General features: G+C 54.8%; 2 protein-coding genes across 3 annotated transcripts; one reads left to right on the top strand and one right to left on the bottom strand.

The window, feature by feature from the left end:
• The first annotated feature begins 92 nt into the window (after positions 1 to 92).
• On the top strand, positions 93 to 4,102 carry SYNGR2 (synaptogyrin 2). Its single transcript, XM_064270674.1, has 4 exons — positions 93 to 222; positions 2,152 to 2,389; positions 2,797 to 2,936; positions 3,046 to 4,102. The coding sequence occupies exons 1-4, from the start codon at positions 124 to 126 to the stop codon at positions 3,247 to 3,249; spliced, it is 681 nt and encodes a 226-aa protein (XP_064126744.1). The 5' UTR covers positions 93 to 123; the 3' UTR covers positions 3,250 to 4,102.
• A 1,262-nt stretch (positions 4,103 to 5,364) lies between these two features.
• TK1 (thymidine kinase 1) lies at positions 5,365 to 18,638 on the bottom strand. Of its 2 annotated transcripts, XM_003417230.4 has the most exons (7): positions 18,456 to 18,634; positions 18,297 to 18,328; positions 17,116 to 17,226; positions 14,276 to 14,369; positions 6,943 to 7,032; positions 6,440 to 6,559; positions 5,365 to 6,168 (listed from the first exon to the last, which is right to left on the bottom strand). In XM_003417230.4, exons 1-7 carry the CDS (start codon positions 18,519 to 18,521, stop codon positions 5,977 to 5,979), a joined length of 705 nt encoding a protein of 234 aa, XP_003417278.1. In that variant the 5' UTR covers positions 18,522 to 18,634; the 3' UTR covers positions 5,365 to 5,976. The 2 variants fall into 2 exon arrangements, with proteins under 2 accessions (XP_003417278.1, XP_010595222.1); XM_010596920.3 differs by lacking the exon at positions 17,116 to 17,226 and having other exon boundaries at positions 18,456 to 18,638.
• Positions 18,639 to 18,703: the final 65 nt, after the last annotated feature.

Raw genomic sequence — 18,703 nt, 5'->3', positions numbered from 1 at the left:
CCGAGGCCGGCACTTTGCCCCGGTCCCTGGGGCGCTGGCCACGCCCCCGGCGGGCGGGAGGGGCCGGAGCCGCCCGGCTGCTCCTCGGAGTTCGGCGACGGCGACGGCGACGGCGACGGCGACATGGAGAGCGGGGCCTACGGCGCGGCCAAGGCGGGCGGCTCCTTCGACCTGCGGCGCTTCCTGTCGCAGCCGCAGGTCGTGGTGCGCGCCTTGTGCACGGTGAGCGGCGGAAGGGGCGCGGGGCGTGCGGGCGGCAGCCACTACCGGCCTGCGGGCCTCTGGGCGCGACAGGTGGCGGCCCGCCCCCGGGGGCCCGGATCCGGGAGGCGGCGTGCTGGGCCGCGGGGGGCAGCGGGCCGCGCCTGTCTCCGTCCCGGGCCCCACCCCGTCCAGCCACCACCCCTCTCCCCGGTCCGGACCCCTCGTCTGGGACCCCGCCACCTTCTCCCTGGGTCCGGATTTCTCACCCTGGTCCCGGGCCCCGCCGCCCCCCCTTCCTGAGTCCAGACACCACCACCCCGGTCCAGGCCCCCACTACTTCCTCCTGGGTCTGGACTCCCGGTCCTGGTCTCGGGCCCCCTAACCCCCCCACAGCCCCACCACGCCGCGTGGCCGCGAGACGCCGCGGGGATTAACCCGTCGCCCTGCTGGCAATGGGAGGAGTTTGGGGGCGCTCCAGGACAGGTGGCCCGCACGCCACGACTTCTAGTTTGGGGAATTCACCAGGAAGGGGCTTTCCGAAGCCACTTGAGGGGCGCGAAGGGTGGGGGGGTGTAAGGGAGGTGTCTGGCCCCTGAACCGGCATCTCCTTTTCTTTCCAGAGCAGGCCAAAGGCCCCTTATCCTCACGCCAGATCTGGTGACCCAGCATGTACCCCCTTCCCGTAAATGGGGCCAGCCGGCAACACGAGGTTCTGGGGAGGGGGGGTCATGACCTTGGACTTCCGTGGCTAAAGCTGGAGGTTTTAGCGGTGGGCATCAGAGGGGGTCCTGCTGTGCCTGCCTGGGCTGAAGCCTCCAGGGTGCCCCTGTAGCACCCACCGGCCCCTCCTCCCACCCGGTGGGTCCTGACCGTCTCTGTCCCTGGGGGGGGCTGTGCCCAAGCGGGAGATGCCCCCAGGGTTGGGATGGCAGTGCCAGGAGTCAGCTGGACACAGTGCACCAGCATCCCAGAGTTCCGGCTCCATCACCATCTGGGGGTGGGGCTTGTGACTGCCAGCCTGGGCGCCCTATTGGGAATACCCTAGGGAGAGCAGGCTGGGCAGGGACCTGGCAGGGGCAGGCAGAGGGAGCCTACAGTCAGTCCACATCTGCTGAGGTGGGGGGCAACAGGCAGTGGCCCTAAGTCTCGGGAGGGGACAGGAGGCATGGGGCTGTAGCCAAGGAGCTGGAACCCCTCCAAGAGTTCTGGTTGGTGGACCCTACCCCCTGGGTCTGATTGCAGGGCTGTGCCCCAGGCCTGCTGCTCAGAGCAGCAGGTGCAGGCTGGACTGACCCCGAGGTAAGAGATAGGCTGGGGTGCCTTGAGTCAGACGGGTGCCAGAGTCCAGAAGTCCTTGCAGGAAGCAAGCTCGACAAACAGGGTTCTAGCCTGGAGCAGCTGGCTCCCTCCCTGCGAGCTGGAGGGCCCAAGGGAGCTCCGTGAGGTAGAAGCAGGTCCAGGAGGTGGGCCCCAGACCCTGGTTTTAGCTCAGGGTCCAGTCAGATTGCCCACTGACAGGGCTTTTCCCAGAGGTGGCAGTTTCATCACCTGGATGGGGGGAGTCAGGCAGAGGGTGGGTGCTGTTGAGGTGACTTGGATGCCTGATGAGGGGGTCAGACTAGAAATCTGGGCTCCTATGACTTTGTGGCCATGGTGTTTAAAACTCACTCAAAGTGGGGGTGCATTGAGGGTGGGGTTGCTCTTAATCCATATCTCTGGCGGGGGCAGGTCAGTTCTACTGAGATCCCTGGGCAGCCTGGCTGGGAAGGCATTGAGTTCTGGCATTTTCCTGAAAAGTGTGGGGAGGAGAGTGCCCCAGGAAGCAGTCTGTTCACCAGCTCACCTGGCAAGTTCCGAAGGGGTTCTATGCCGTGTTCCCAAAGGGGAACTCGGGGAGAGGCAGGTGTCCCATAGCTCAGCCCGACTGCATGGTCCTTGTCCCCCCAGGTCTTTGCCTTGATCGTGTTTGCCTGCATCTTCGGCGAGGGATACAGCAACGCCCACCATTCTCAGCAGAGATACTGCGTGTTCAACCAGAATGAGGATGCCTGCCGCTATGGTGCGGCCATTGGCGTCCTGGCCTTCCTGGCCTCCGCCTTCTTTTTCGTGGTAGACACCTACTTCCCCCAGATCAGCAACGCCACTGACCGCAAGTACTTGGTCATCAGCGACCTGCTCTTCTCAGGTACCTCCCTGGGGCATCTCCGTTTGGACTTGGGAGGTGAACCGGAGTGGAGGTGATCCCAGACTGTGTTTCTGAAGCCCTAGAGCTCCATGACCGCGCTCCTGGCCCAGACCCCCGAGCCCGCTCGCGTGGCCGGCTCTGCTTGGGTCTCCTACCCCAGGCTTGCACATGCACGTTTCTGCCCGTTTGCTAAAATGCCCTGGTGTCCAGTAGTGAAAGCGGGGCTCTGCAACGAGGCTTCCCTGAGTTGGAATCACGTCGTCCCCCTTTCACCCCCCAGCTTTTGCATCAGCCAGCTTCCTTCGGGGGATCCCTGCCTAGGGCCTCCTTCCCCCCAGGAGTTCCCCCAGGGTCCCCGGAAAGCCCCTGTCTCCTCACGGGGCTGATCCTTCCCTTCCTCTCCCCAGCTCTCTGGACCTTCCTGTGGTTTGTTGGCTTCTGCTTCCTCACCGACCAGTGGGCAGCCACCAAGCCCCACGAAGTGCTGGTGGGTGCCGACTCGGCCCGTGCGGCCATCACCTTCAGTTTCTTCTCCATCTTTTCTTGGGTAGGTGGGCCAGATGGGCAGGCTCATGGGGTGTGGTTGGTGAGGGGTGGTGGAGGGCTGGGGGCCCCTCTTTGCCCATACCCTGGACCAAACCTCGGGTGTCCCGCAGGGTGCGCTGGCCTACCTGGCTTACCAGCGCTACAAGGCTGGGGTGGATGACTTCCTCCAGAACATCCAGAACTACGTGGACCCCTCTCCCGATCCCAGCACGGCCTATGCCTCCTACCCGGGCTCTGTGGACACCTACCAGCAGCCGCCCTTCACCCAGAATGCCGAGACCACTGAGGGCTACCAGCCGCCCCCTGTGTACTGAGTGGCAGTGGGATTGATAAGGGAAGCGGGGAGGCGCCTGGGGCCATCCCCCCAATCCTGGACTTTTCCCACGAGGTTTGTCTCTTGCCTTATGCCTGCCAGAGACCCACCTGCCTCCTCACCTGGCTGCCATAGGCGTGCCAAAGTGCCTTGTGCAGGAAGGGGCTTCCCAGCTGCACACCCACTCACTCCTCAAGGGCATTTTTTAGACAAGGGTTTTTTTTTAGCTAGGAGTGTGTTCTTGTTGCTTCTAATGTCCCTGTCCCCCCACCTCCACGCATGGAGTAGCTAGTAGGACGGTGCCCTCTCTTCCTGCTGTTTGACGAGTGCCTTAGCTTCTGCCAGCCCCCAAGGAGCTGAGCCACAGTCAGGGCCTTGTGACTGCAGTTACTGGGGTTCTCTGCCAAAGACAGAGGTGCTGGGCTCTGAGCCTCCTTTCCCCTTCTCGCCCCTCACTCAGGTTTGTTACCCCCACCTGCCCAGGTTGCATGCCCCCGCCTGTTCTGGAGTGAGCAGCCCCCGCCCCCTTGCCCTGCCCCCAGGGCCATGGCTGCTGCTGTATTGCCTACTCACTCTGGCTCTGGGGTCACCACCCTGTGCCAACTGCCTCTGGGCACCTTCCTGCTATGGAGGAGAAAGGTGTGGGTGCTGCTGGTGCCCACCCCTGGCAGCAGGGAGGGGCTCTGCCTGACCGACGACACCCAGCTTTATGTAAATACTCGGCAACTCTTGGTTCTGAAGTGTGGGAACATGCACCCGCCCACGGACCCTCTCAATGTACTGGAAAGCCCTGGGGAAATTCTGCCCTTGGGAGGTTAGGCTTGTTTGGAGAAGGAATAAATGGTTTTCTCATTCGTAATCTCCTTCCACTGGAGGCGGGGGGGGGGGGTCTCAGCCTAGGGGTGGGAGAAGTAAATTCTGCTGGGCAGTCCTGGGGTGGCTTTGTGGAGTTTCATTCAGAGCATGGAGGTGTCCCCCCAGGATGTCCACCACTGCCCTGGCTATCTGGGGTCTCACTCCTCAAATCACCCTCCATCAGCTTCTCAAAATAGCAATTGTGCTCAGCGGTCACCAGGCCAATTCTCCCGGCCTGCAGTGCCAGGGTCCTGCTGCCTCTTCCTGAATTTGGGGAATACCCCTTCCCTCCCTACTCCTATCCTAGCAGAGTGAGGGGCGCCATGGGGAATGATGAGGGGGCCAGACCTCTGCTTCTCTGCAGCATGGCTTCACACTGCCGAGCCCTTCCCAGGACACACAAGGACTGGGCCCAGGACACACAAGGACTGGGCCCAGGACACACAAGGACTGAGCCCAGGACACACAAGGACTGGGCCCAGGACACCCCAGGGAGATCAGGGCCCCGAAGCAAGCCCCGGCTTCCCCCTTTGAGTAACAAGAGGCACAGTGGACCCAAATGGTTTCAAAAGCCTGGGTGCAAATGAATAAAGCCGCCTCCCCCCCGCAACCGGTCCCGTGAATTACAGGGATTGGTGCCTTCTCCGCACCGACCACGTTGCATGGCCATCCTGTGCAGGAGTGCAGCCTCCCCCAGACGCCAGACCCCCACTTCCAGAAGGTCCCCGGTCTGTAGCTAAGGTTTGGATAAATGACCAGCAACCTAGAATATGGCCGAGGGAAGGGGGGCTGGGGACGGGGAGTCCATCCTGGAGCACCCCCCTCTGCACCAGGCACAGGTGGGCACAACCCCGGCTCCCCCTGCGGGCCCGGCTGCCACCCCACCCCCACCCCAGCAGGTCCACAGCCCATTTTCCGAGGCGCAGCTAAGCCATGTCTTCTTGGCTCCTGAACTGCCAAGTGTCTATTTCACAAACAAAACCTGACCTCACAGCCCAGCTGGCAGCACCCACTGCAGGTCTTTTTCCAACCTGGGCCTTGTGTGCCTCCATTCACCCATTTTGTCCTGAAACCCACCCAGGCAGAAAGACAGGTGGTCGCTCTTATAAGATCCACTTCCTGGGGCTTTGTTGGTAATACAGAAAAGGGTCAGGAGAGAAGCCCCCCACCCCATCACGCTGGGGTCACCTGCAGGCCAACCTGGGGAACCCCAAGTTTTCTCTGCAGCGCAGAGGCCTGCGAGGTTAAAGCGAACCGTGCCTGCACCGAACAGTTACTTCAGTTTTATTATTATTAATTTCATCAATGCAGCAGAAGGATCTTGGCCCCTGCACCAGCCACACGCCCCAGGTCTGAGCCCTGGCGGATGAGTGCCACCTGGGGAAGGAAGCCACCGTTCTGGGGAAAACGAGCACTAAGTGTAGGAAGGGAAGTAAGAGGGCCCTCCTCAGAGGGCGGGCATCTTGGTGCCAGACAGGCGTGCCCTAGCCAGACAGAGGTGCTGGGGCTCGGACTTCCCAGCAAGAACAGAAACTCAACAGAAAGCCACAAATGGGGAAAAGGCCAGCAGCTCAGATGTCACAAGAGCGCGGAGCTCTGCTCTCACCCCAGAGGAAGAGGAGGCTCAGAGGAGGGCCAGTGGACGGCAGCAGGGAAGGGAACTAAGAAGGGCCGTGGCGTGTGGGGTGCCGGGATATGAACACGCCCAGCGGGGAAAGGCCACTTCTCATAGTGTGTTGAGTTCAACAAGCGGCAAAGCCCTGTCTGGCCCCAGGACTTCCTTGTCAGAAGGCCTTGCGGTGTGTGGAGGCGGGCACCTGCTAGGGGGCAGGGGGCAGGCGGGGGGCCCTGGGAAGGGTTCCTCAGGCCCCCCTCAGTGGGCCGGGCTGCACTGCAGGACCTGCTGGGGGGCAAAAAGCTTCCGGACGCCCATTGCTTCCCCCGGCCTCCCCAGCACTGGGCAGTTCTCCTTGTTGTCCAGCCCTGGTGGCTGGCTGGAGGCCTTCTTGAAGTAGCAGAGGCGGCACACCGAGTGGTACTTGTCTGCTCCTCCTATCACCTCCACCTGGCCACAGGGACACAGGCAGGCATGAAGGGCTGGGACCCTCCGTGCCCCCTCCGCCCCCCTGGGAGAAGGCAGAGGGAGTACCTCCTTCTCAGCACCTACCCCCACCCCCCAGGAGAAGGCAGAGGGGTACCTCCTTCTCAGCACCCACCCCCAGGAGAAGGCAGAGGGGTACCTCCTTCTCAGCACCCACCCCCTGCCCCCCAGGGGATGGCAGAGGGGTACCTCCTCAGCACCCACCCCCTCCTCCCAGGAGAAGGCAGAGGGGTACCTCCTTCTCAGCACCCAGCCTCTTGGTGTAGGCAGCCTCACGGAAGCACTCCATGCAAACGGCCGTCAGCTTCACCACGCTCTCGGCCAGCGGCACCAGGTTCAGGATGCTCCCAAAAGCCTGCAGGTCCCGGAAAAATGGCAAGTGAGGCTGCCCGTCCCACCAGGTGGGCTGTTCTTCTAACCCTTTGATTCATGAGCACTCAAGCCGAGAGTTTGCCTTGACCTTGCTCTTCCCTAACTGCATCATCTGTGCCTCGGCCAATTCAAAGCACCTGGCTACAGTCACCAGCATCTGTCTGGGACAGACTCACTCCTGGGCAGGCTAACGGGCTGCTGTGGCTTATCCGAGCCCCTGGGCTGCTAAGGCCTGGTCTGAGCAGCTTGGTACTGCTTGAGCCCTGGTCACCCAGAGGGTGGATTAGGCTGTCTTTGGCCACTGCCCTGTGGCTGCCCTGGCCTCCTCCCCACATCCCATCCCAAGACCTGGATGAGATGCCTTACCTTCCTCTGGAAGGTTCCATCCAGGGCAGCCACAATCACAGTCTTCCCAGCATTGGCCATGGTCTCACTGAACTCCACGATGTCGGGGAACTGGGAAGGAGGGCAGAGAAGAGGGGTGACCACCCACCCCTGAGCAGCAGCTTCCTGAAGCCATGAAGACCTGCCGGGTCAGTGGAGCTCTAACCCTCCCACCCAGAGGCGGGTCTGCACCCACTCCCACTGTGAGGACCGTATGTGGTCCCAATTGCACAGACCCCATGCCAGTCAGCCAGCTGTCCATGGCAGACTGTTTCTGCTCTGTGGCCCAGCACCCAGGACACCTAACCAGACCACATGGCCGGCTGAAGGCAGTCTCACACCCATAGTGCTCAAAAGCTCTGGGACAGCACGCCACCTTGGGGTTGAACGCCACTCTTGCACCTACTAGCTGTAGGACCTTGGCAATGAAGTAACATTTCCAAACCTGTTTCGTCACCTAAGAATGGCAAGGAAGGCCCTCGGTGTTGCTTAATGACTAAAGGCGCTCAGATCATTTAATACACAGTAAAACCTGCAAAAGCCGGGACCTGTGTAAGACGGAAACCTGCCAGAGAAGGAAAATGAAAATATTTTCCACTAATAGAGAGCGACAGAAAAAAAACTTGTTAGAACCAGAAAAATACAGCGGTCCGTCAAGTTCTGGCTCTCACAGGTTTCTCCACACGCAATTTGGCTGGTAGATGACCTGTTGTTCCTGCCTCGTGTTTTCCAGGTGTGCTGGGTAATGCCTTAGGAAGGGACAGGGGCCCCACTGGCTGTTCATGCACAGGATGACAGGCATGTCCTTCTAAATATAGGCCTGCAGAAAAGGTCACACTTCACAAATCAAATTTCATTTTTAAGCAGCCCAGGGAAAGGCTGCTACTTAAAACAAATCCTTTAATGAATTTTCCCAGCCAACCTCATCTCCTTCAGTCGGTCGTTTTTACATATGTAGACTGGTCCTGTGTGTGGGTTGGAAGTGGGGATGTTCTTGTCCTTGGGGACACATGTCTACCTCCTTTACCATCTTGCAAGGGCCGGTGAATGGCCAGGTGCCGGAATGGGCCCTGACTCCGCCCTGGGTGAGCCCCCACCACATGGACACACGCTAATATTCACACATCACCTCTGTGGTCCCAAAGGCAGAAACACCGGGACGGTGGTGAAGGATTAGACCGGGTAAACCGTAAAATTCTGAATGGTCGAAGACAAAGCAAACAGCACCGACAAGACCCAAAGGCGCGTAAACTGGAGGGAGATATTTATACCACGTGAAAAAGGCACCAGTTATTTCCAACACATTAAAAAAATGGATCAAGGGAAAAATGGGTGGAATTCCTAAAAAAAAAAAAAAAGTAATTTATAAAAGGAGAAATAAAAACATGGAATCAAAACAGAAAAAATCGACACGGAAGGAGTTAGCCATATTAGCGCTGAAAAAGATGCAATGAAAACAGAATGGGTGTCGTCTATCAACGCCCCCTGCCCCCCGACAAACCACCCTTCTCTCTGGGGATTCCTGCAAAGGCCTAACTTGTCCCCACGTTGACATCTGGCCCCTGCAGTACATTCTCCTCAGATGGCGCCACCCTCCAATGGCTTCTCGTCTCCCACAGGGTGCATTCCAGTCTTTACTGGCCTGCCTGCCACCTTGCGGCCCTGGACATGGCTCCCTCTGCCTCCCTGGCTCTTGCCAGATGGGCTTCCTTTCTACTCCCCAAGCCACGCTGGGCTCACCCCCTCACCTTCCTTCAGCCTTTCTGACCATGTCATGCAAGGCACATCCCACTCCCCTCTAATCCATAGCAGTTGTCACCACCTGGCATACTGTGACTTTTCCTCCCCTAAATAGAATGCCAGCTCGAGGGCAGAGGCTCCAGCTTGTATCCCCAGCCCCGAGGACAATGCCACCACATGGTACAAGCTGAAAAAGCACTGAATGATTGGCCCTTTGACCTCGCAACTCCACTTAGTAGATAAATCCCAATACCTTAGATGGCTGTTGTTAGTTGCTGTCGATAGCACACCAAAAACCGGTTGCCATCAAGTCGATTCTGACTCATAGTGACCCTATAGGACAGAGCAGAACTGCCCCAAAGGGTTTCCAAGGAATGGCTGGTGGATTCGAACTGCCAGCCTTTTGGTGAGCAGCCGTAGCTCTTAACAACTGCACTACCAGGGCTCAAAGACGTATGTCTGCAGATGTTTATCGCAGCCTTTAAGTGTCCGACGTTGTTAGCTGGAGTTGAGCTGGTCCCAGCACACGATGACGCCCTGCACAATGGAACCAAACAATGCCTGTTTCTGTGCCATCCCCGTGATCAGTGCAATGGGTTCTTTTATGTGGCCTTTTGTCCTGGGTTTGTGGAACAGAACAACTTGGGAGAGGGTTTCCCAAGTTCGTTGACATTTCCTGGGTAATTGATGATTTGCTGGCCTCCCATCCAGGCTAGGAAGACCCCACCTTGAAACTGACAAGAAATACCCTATATAAAGAGCTGAAACAGATTTTTGGGTGTTCCATCGCTGAGAGTTGAGAAGAGTGGCATGTCCATTTGGACATAGAGACCCTGCGCTGGTAACCCTTCCAAAATCAGGTAAAAGAGCTGTAACACACTTAGAGCTGTAGCCCAGCAGTGATGGTTCCCGAAGCAGCAGAGACAACCAGCAGGCCCAGAGGACAGCAGCGGAGTGGAGCCGAGCTAAGCTGCACTGGCCAGGGCATGGCGGCCCAAGAGAGACGTCCCGGAGCGTTTGAGAGTATCTATTCTCCCTTGAGATGTTGAAGCCCTGTGCTGGGGCCCCTCCTGGACCTCCCCGTATGTATATCTTCATTTGTTGCTTACATCCTTCCCTTACAGTAAAGTTGTTACCGCAGCCATGGTGAGTCTGTGAGTTTGTGGAAGTTGTTACCGCAGCCATGGTGAGTCTGTGAGTTTGTGGAAGTTGCAGTGAATCATTGGACCCAGTAGAGAGAGTGCCATGATGTCAGAAATAGTGGGGAAGGTGGAAAATGGAGATCTATTCAGCCTCTGCTTCATATAAACCGGCTCTGTGCCGATTTTTAGTCAAAGGTAGTTAAGAAGTTATATAAAAAGTTATTCCGTTCAACTCCGTAGGGTTGTCATTGGCTGATTTTCAGAAGTAGATCGCAGGCCTTTCTGCCTAGTCTGTCTTAGTCTGGAAGCGCTACTGAAACCTGTCCAGCATCACAGCGACACACAAACCTCCACAGACGGACGGGTGGTGGCTGCGCACGAGGCGCATTGGCTGGGAATTGAACCTGGGTCTCCCACTTGAAAGATGAGAGTTCTACCGCTGAGCCACCCCTCTCCCATTAAATATCATATACTACTATCTTAAATAAGAAATAGTATACCCATAAAAGAAAATACTGAGTACTTATTAAAAAATGATGCCAAGGACGGGCATTTGCTGGCATGGAAAAGTGGTCACAGCATGTGACACGAGCCCAATATATAAAAAAATACACGCATGAAGACTAGAAGGATATGCACTAAAATGTCAAGTATTCTGGGAGCCAGCCTGCCACTCAGCTGGGCCTTGATGTTCTGTTGAACATGAACAATTTCACAGAACATCAACACCAACAACTTTGTGGCTGTGATAGATGGATCAAGAGAAAAAGAAATCAGATCTGAATAGATGAAGCACGAACACTGTCCAAGTCAGAAAACACCAACTTCCCCCTCCTGGCCAATCCAAGTGACAGCAGCTTCTTTATCAATTACTGCTTCAGCCTCGCTGCAGTCTGCCTGTCCTCCCTAGAGGTAAGGTTGAAGGTACTGCTCAGAGGTAGACCCTGAATTTCTTGTAGAGAATAACAGCCTTGAGAAGCTAGGACAGAATGGAAGAATGGTAACTTTTTTTTTTTTAAATCTTGGGAATAAACCAAAAAAACTCCAAACCCGTTGCCGTCCAGTCAGTCTGACTCATAGTGACCCTACGATAGTGGGAATACTAAATACTTATTGAATGAACTAAAGTTTTACTTACTCACCAGGGAGGAAGTAGACAGATAAGTCCCTGTCTGAGGGGTCTGGGTTGGCCTCTGTCAACGTGCTTAGCCTAGGTCAGGAGAGAAGGCTGTCCAGCAAGTCACAACAATAGGTTCCAAGCTTCCTGCTTCTGAGGGCCAGACCCCAAAGGCTGATCCAATATCCACACATCCATTCTGAGACCACAGTTTAGAAGAGAAAGGAAAGAGCTGCCTGACCCGTGCCTACCCCAAGCTCACCTTCTTGCCTGGAACGCCTTTAACAAAAGAAACTATAAATGTCCACGTGTGTGTGTGAGTGTATATGAGAAGTTAATCCACCGAACCAAACCCACTGCCGTCCAGTTGATCCCAACTCATGGTGACACCATGTGTTACAGAATAGAACTCCTCCATAGGGTTTTCTTGGCTGTAATCTTTACAGAATAAGACTGCCAGGTCTTTGTTCCATGGCACCACTGGGTAGGTCTGAACTGCCAACCTCTAGGTTAGTAGTTGAGCATCACCCAGGCACAGCTGTGCTCAAAAGAAAATACTGTGTGGTCATTGTTTCTGTGGATCAGAAGTGGACTGGACCCACCCACATGGGGGAGCAGATGTGATGGTGACAGTGATGGGTGGCCTGGGGCCCAGAGCAGGCACTGGAGGCAGGGAGTCCATTCTCGCAAGGAAAATACGCCAGGAGGGTAGGGGGCTGGTCAGGCTCACCCTAGGAACACAGGTCAGGGCTGTAGCTTCTGTAATACAGGATGGTGGGTGAGAATATGAAGGAGCCCTGGTGGGACAGTGGTTAAGCACTCAGCTGCTAACTGAAAGCCTGGTGGTTTGAATCCACCAGCTGCTCTGAAGGAGAAAGATGTGGCAGTCTGCTTCCGTAAAGATTTACAGCCTCAGAAACCCTATGGGGCAGTTCTTTCTGTCCAGCAGGGTCGCTATGAGTTGGCACCGACTCGACGGCAAAGGGTTCAGTTTGTTTTGGTTAGGGTGAGAATGGCAGGGCCAGAATGCCAGGACTGACCAGGGGAGGACTTAGCTGTAATGTCCCTGTAGGGTATTACTGCGTGAGCCACCTGATTCTGCACTGGAAACCTGGCAGAAGGGTGGGCAAGGGCTGCTAACCATTCACCAAAAAACAAACAAAACTTCTGGGGTGAATAAATGAGCGGCTAAGGGCCCCTGCTCACTCTCCTGGCTCCCACAGCGGATGTGATCATGTGTTCTGGGCTGAATTATGTCCCCCAAAATTGATGTTGAAATCCTAACCCCTGGACCTGGGGATGTGACTTTGTTTGTAAATAGGGTCTTCGAGATGTTATCAGTTAACATGAGGTCATACCTAATGTCATGGATTGAATTCTGTCCTCCCAAAATGTGTGTATCAACTTGGTTAGGCCATGATTCCCAGTATTGTGTGGTTGTCCTCCATTTTGTGATTGTAATTTTATGTTAAGAGGATTAGGTTAGGATTGTGACATCACCCTTACTCAGGTCACCTCCCTGTTCCAGTATTAAGGGGGTTTCCCGGGGGTGGGGCCTGCACCAACTTTTATCTCTCAAGAGATAACAGGAAAGGGGAGCAAGCAGAGAGTTGAGGACCTCATACTACCAAGAAAGCAGTACCAGGAGCAGAGCGCGTCCTTTGGACCTGGGGTCCCTGCGCCTGAGAAGCTCCTTGCCCAGGGGAAGATTGAGGACAAGGACCTTCTTCCAAAGCCAACAGAGAAAGTCTTCCTCTGAAGCTGATACCTAAAATTTGGACTTTTAGCCTACTTTACCATGAGGAAATAAATTTCTCTTTGTTAAAGCCATCCATTTGTGGTATTTCTGTAATGACAGCACTTGACTAAGACAGCGAAGTAGTAGCTGCTAGTTGCCATCGAGTTGGATCCAACTCATAGTGACTCCATGTGGCAGAGTAGAATCACCCCATGGGGTTTTCTAGGCTATAGCCTTTATAGGAGCAGATAGCCAGGTCTTTCTTCTGCGGAGCCACTAGGTGGTCTGAACCGCCATCCTTCCATCAGTAGCTGAGCACATAACTGTTGCACTACCAAGGCTCCTGATATGCATAACAGAACGAACCATTGTCCAGGCCTGCGCCATTCTTACAATCGTTGTTGGCATGTTTGAGCCCATTGTTGCAGCCACTGTGTCAATCCATCTCATGGAAGGTTTCCCTCGTTTTTGTTGACCCTCTAACTTTATCAAACATGACATCCTTTTCTAGCGATTGGTCTTTCCTGATGACGTGTCCAAATTAAGCAAAATGAAATCTCGTCATTCTCCCTTTCGAGAAGCATTATGGCTGTACTTTCTCCAAGGCAGGTTTGTTTGTTCTTCCGGCAATACACGGTATATTCAATATTCTTTGCCAACACAATTCAAATGCGTCAATTCTCCTCCAATCTCCCTTTTTCACTGTCCAGCTTTTACATACATGTGAGATGACTGAAAACACCATAGCTTAAGCAATTAAAGAACAGATTTAAAAGGTATACCACATACAAAACGGGATAAAAATGAAGCTTTTTTTATTATTCTGAGGGAGAATAGGCAGATTACCCGCTCAGAAAAGTAACAATTAGACTGATAGCAGCCTTCTTGTTAGCAACAATGAGTGCTGGCACTTTTTCAAAGCAACAAGGAAAAAAAATGGTCAACCTACCATCAGCTCCCCAACTTAAACCAGAAGCAAAGTCAAGACATTTTCAGACAAAGACTAGGAAGACTAGGAAGCTTCTCATCTACACATCCTGGCTGTGAGAACTACTAAAGGGTGTACTTCCGCAAGAAGAAAAATAAACTCATAAGGAATGAGGAAAAGCAACAATGGGCCAAGCAAAACAGAATATTCCCTGTGCACTAGTGTTAACCAAACCGAACCCATTGCCACTGAGTCAACTCTGACTCATAGCGACCCTACAAGACAGAGTAGAACTGCCCCATAGGGTTTCCAAGGAGTGGCTGGTGGATTTGAACTGCCAACCTTTTAGTTAGCAGCCACCAGGGCCCACCAGTGTTGAGAAATCTAATTTTTTTGCTCACTACAAAATAAATATTACGTATTTTTTAAAAGTTAAAATAAATTCTATACAACGATAACACAGAAACTAGGAAGCAGCATTCAAACACCAATTGTTAAAGGAAGCTAACTTACCTTGTTTAAGTATAAAAGTGTAAGGGTAACTATTAAAAAGATAGAAATAGAACCAATTAACCTCTAAGCCAGCAGAGGAAATACAGGGACAGAGAGGGGACTCCTAGGAAGAGTGACACCAAGACAAGCCAACTTACGAACTGTCCTTCGTCAATGCCTATGACGGCTACGGCCAGGGCCTCCTGGACCACGTCCCGGAGCAGGCAGGCTGGCAATGCCTCCATGGTGTTCCTGAGGAGGGAAAGCCAGAGCGTGAGCAAAGCCGGGGAGGTGGAAGCCAGAGAGCCAGGGTGCATCTTGACCACTACTCCCCCTGCAAAGCCGGCTCTGATGTTTGTCCAGCAGAGCTTGGAGGAGTCGGCACCTATAAGAGGGGATTTGGGAAGAATAGAAACCCTTGCTCTAAAACCCAGATATTTGACAAAGATATTCACTTTTTGCTTTGGACTAGAAATTAGTGATGCCAATATAATTCTCTACTGAGACTCAAAGCTCTTCTATCCTCTGTCCGGTGGCTGGGCAGACAGGTTGATTCTCCATCAGGTGCGGTAGGCACAGTGCCCAGGAGTAAAGGATACTTGTAGGGGCCAACGAAAATGTTTTAATTTCTTTTAAAAATCAGAAGAAAATAAATAAATATAACTCAGCTTGGATAATATGTCTTACAACAAGGCAGTCATGATATATATATATATATATTTTATTTTTATTAATGGAAGGAGGAGCAAAGGTGGTTCAGTGGTAAAATTCTTGCCTTCCATGCAGGAGACCTGGGTTTGACTCCCAGCCAACACACTTCGTGCATAGCCATCACTCATCTGTCAGTGGAGGCTTGCGTGCTGCTATGCTGCTATGACCGCAGCTTCCAGACTAAGAGGCGTGAGGAAGAAAGGTCTGGTGATCTTCCACGAATCAGTCAATGAAAACCCTACGCATCGCAACAATCTGACCCGCAACCAATCACGAGGATGGCGCAGGACCGGGCAGCACTTTGCTGTGTTGTGCCTGGGGTCCCCATGAATCGAAGGCTGACTCGACGGCAGCTTACAATGGCGGAAGAGGCCCATCAAAGTGAGAATGTTAGCACCAGACCCTAAAATATCCCCATATGCTCCGGCAGGGGTAAGCCTGGAGCCCCACCCACAGCGTGACGACCTAGACCTAGATTTTCCTTTCGGCTCCTGCAGTCAGGTCAAAGGACTCCTCCAAGTTTACACGGCTACTAACCCCAAGTCCAGGAGGCAAACTAGTCTGGCTCCAGGGCTGGGGCTGGACCTGCTGTTACACCGCTGCTCCTGCGGACTTCCTGGCAGGAGAACCCTTTGCATACATGGCAGTCACGTGTGCAGATGGACCACCTGGCACACAGTGGGAACAGAAGACTCCAGCACCACCACAGGGTGTTTTGGGTCCCACCCTACCCCCCAGCCAGGGCAGGTTGTGAAAAGGAGAGCCATCCATTCTTTGGGGCCTCTGCCCTCCTAAACAGCTTCCATGTTTTTCTACAAGGTTGTTTTTTTGCGTCCTCATTCCTAAATTGACCTTCAGGAAGAACTCTTAGCTTCCTGGCTTCTCAGCAGCTGCTTGTTGTTGCTATGTGCCCTCAGTCGATTTCGACTCACAGAGACCCTATGGGACAGCGTAGAACTGCGCCATAGGGTTTCCAAGGCTGTAATCTTTGGAGCAGCTGGCGGGTTCACGCCACCAATCTTTCGGTTGGCAGCTGAGCACTTAACCATTGCACCACCAGGGTTCCTTGTAGCTGTATTTAGAAAATACTTCACCACTGCTACTTAGCTCATAGTTGTCATCTTGCTATAATCTTATTTCAAGATCTAAGAAGAGCATTAAACAGTACTTGGTATATTTTAACTTCCCTCTTCCCTCCCCAAAATAGAGACCAGAGGCAGCAGGTCGCCCTAGCTCTGGTGTGTTGTCCCTGCCAAGTGCTCAGTCATTGCCATCAGCCTGACCCCGTCTGCGACCAACCCATGATAGAGATGCTTTTTCACCCATGTGGCAGAGCTTGGATGGCACCCCAGATCTGAGCGGCTCCAGAAGCTGCACTTCTAAGCTTTGTACAGCGCTGCCTGCCCTGTTCTCACCGACCTCCCCAGGCGCTCACGCCCATCCTGGGCACGGCCACCACCATTGCGTTTCAGGGATGAGGAAGCAGACTCAGGAAGCACCGCCAGGAAGTGGAAGCCCAGGACTCAACCCTGGCATCGTCTCCAAGTCCTGGCTTTCTCCACTCCGCTACCCACCTGCAGTCAGAAGCCACAGGCTCCAACCCTGACGCCACACCCCGGGTTCTCGGGACCAGGCTCTGCGGCCCAAGCTCTGCGTGTGGTTCAGCTGTGCCACGGGGGCTCAGGTGGACACATCCAGGGGACCGAGTGTCTCAGGCTCAAATCTGCTGCCAAGAACAGGCAGAAATGGAACTAAATGTAACCCACAGACCCGGGGTTGCAGACTGAAATGTCTACAGGGTCAGGCAAATAAACACAACGGGAAAGCATGAAGCCACAGGCAACAGGGAGGTGGCTAAGGACCAGCAAACTAAAAAAAAAAAAAAAAGGCAAAAACCAGTGAGCAGGCCAACCAAAACCAGTTTGCATCCTCTGTATAGATGGAAATTCTAGAGCAGCAGTTCTCAGCCTCAGTGGTATTGAATTTGGGCGGATAATTCTCCATTGTGGGAATGTTCTGGGTATTACAGGGTGTTGAGCAGCATCCCTGGCCTCTACCCACTAGAGGCCAGAGGCCAGTAGCATTCCCCCACCCCAGCTGTGACAACCAAAAATGTCTCTGGACATCACCCAATGTTTCCCAGGGGGTAACTGCCCTGGCTGAGGACCACGGCTCTGAAGTCTCAAGCCAGGCATCAGCATTACTGATTATCAGCGCACTGGCCACATGTTCTATGCCCAGTGAATTTTCCCTGGACCTCTCAGGGCAAGCGGAGGCAGGGACTAACCGGTCATGTGTGGAGAGGCCACTGCCGTAGCGGGTGTCCTTGGCATACTTGATCACCAGGCACTTGTACTGTGCAATCTGGAAGCGGCGGACCCGTCTCATCAGCTCTGTGCTGCAAGGGCAAAGGGCCGGTGAGGCCACAGCCTGTGGGACCAAGGACCCCATTTCCAAGGGCTGAGCTCCCGCCGCCTACTGGTGGTTTACAGGCAGAAAGACATCGGGGAGAGCGTGGGAAACCAAAACCAAACCGTTGCAGTTGAGTTGTTTCTGACTCATAGGGACCCTACAGGACAGAGTAGAACGGCCCCATAGGGTTTCCCAGGCTGTAATCTTTAGGAAAGCAGAAGACAGACTGCCACGTCTTTCTCCCGCAGAGCAGCTGGTGGATTCAAACTGCCAACCTTTCCATTAGCAGCCGAGAGCCTAACTGTTGCCCACCAGGACTCCTTGAGTGTAGAAAAGCTGCTAAGAAGAAAGAGCGGGAACTCTTTTTGGACATGAACCAACAAAACAAAACAAAAAAACAAACGGTTGCCATCCATCAAGTCCTCCCCACTCATAGGGACCCTATGGATGTGGTGGGGAAGGTGCAGGTGGGGCTGGCTGATTGCACCTGGAAATGACCTCCTCCCCAGACCTACCTCCAGGGCAGTCAGCAGAATTAACGTCACCAAAGCTTTTGGTGTAGCAGTGAAAGCACTTTTCCTCTGGGGCCAAGAATCTCCACCCAGATATTCTGGAGCAGCCCCACAGGGCTAAATAAGGATGGGCTGGGGCTCCCCTGCCCCACAGACTCCTCGGTATGGAAAATAACCCTGTCTCCTCGCCATACAAAGAAGCGAGGCACACCTTAAATGGAATAGGGTACAGCGGAGCGCCAGGGCCTGCCCACGGTGGTCACAACTGGAAAATGACGGGGAGAAGGTGCACCTGGACCAGCTCCAGGAAAGGGCGTGTACACGGTGGGGGAGGGGGCTTCCTCCAGGACAAGATTCCAGGAAGGGAGGGAGGGAATTCTGGGGCGGGAAAGATCTAGACGGCTCGTCTATAAGGGGCAGTAGCCAGGGAGGGGTCCCCGGGGAGGAGGACGAGGACCCCAAAGAGGCGAGCGGGGTCCCTGGGGAGAAGGGTGGGGTTCCGGAGGAGGGCGCCCGGACCACTTCCGCCCCCCAAAGCCACTACCTTTTCCCTGAGAACATGGGCCCGAGGATCACCTAGGAGAGAAGGAGAGGTCACTTAGAGGCCTGCTACGACGCCGAGCACCGGCCGGACCCCGACCCCGCCGGACCCAGACCCCGCATGCCAGGACCCCCACGCCCGACCTCGCCCCGGCGCCTGCACCTGGACCTGGCCGCGGGTCTTGCTGGGGGAGCCGGGCAGCACGTTGGGCAGGTTGATGCAGCTCATGGCGAGTCCGGGAAACTCACAGGAACGCGACCCTCCGCGGCTGTCCCCAAGTTCCCGCGCCGCAGGTTTCCGCACCGCTCACCCGGCTCGCGGGCCAATGAGGGGGCCAAACGGTGCTTCCTGGGGCCAATCACCAGGTGAGGTTTGACGGAGGCCCGCCCCCTCGTGGGCGGGATCAGCGA

The sequence above is a fragment of the Loxodonta africana genome, chromosome 18 (genome assembly GCF_030014295.1).
Source record: "Loxodonta africana isolate mLoxAfr1 chromosome 18, mLoxAfr1.hap2, whole genome shotgun sequence".
NCBI lineage: Eukaryota > Metazoa > Chordata > Mammalia > Proboscidea > Elephantidae > Loxodonta > Loxodonta africana.
Note: the sequence above shows the minus strand (reverse complement) of the source record. Positions and strands in the feature narration are given on the sequence as shown.

What these genes read in the sequence shown, in the direction of transcription:
- SYNGR2 (XM_064270674.1), top strand. Translation starts at nt 124, where the DNA reads ATGGAGAGCGGGGCCTACGGCGCGGCCAAGGCGGGCGGCTCCTTCGAC. An exon ending in TGGTGCGCGCCTTGTGCACG is followed by an intron (nt 223 to 2,151) that starts GTGAGCGGCGGA and finishes TTGTCCCCCCAG; the next exon opens with GTCTTTGCCTTGATCGTGTT. An exon ending in CAGCGACCTGCTCTTCTCAG is followed by an intron (nt 2,390 to 2,796) that starts GTACCTCCCTGG and finishes TCCTCTCCCCAG; the next exon opens with CTCTCTGGACCTTCCTGTGG.
- TK1 (XM_003417230.4), bottom strand. Translation starts at nt 18,521, where the DNA reads ATGAGCTGCATCAACCTGCCCAACGTGCTGCCCGGCTCCCCCAGCAAG. An exon ending in CCCATGTTCTCAGGGAAAAG is followed by an intron (nt 17,227 to 18,296) that starts GTAGTGGCTTTG and finishes TTGCCCTTGCAG; the next exon opens with CACAGAGCTGATGAGACGGG. An exon ending in ATGGAACCTTCCAGAGGAAG is followed by an intron (nt 6,560 to 6,942) that starts GTAAGGCATCTC and finishes CGGGACCTGCAG; the next exon opens with GCTTTTGGGAGCATCCTGAA.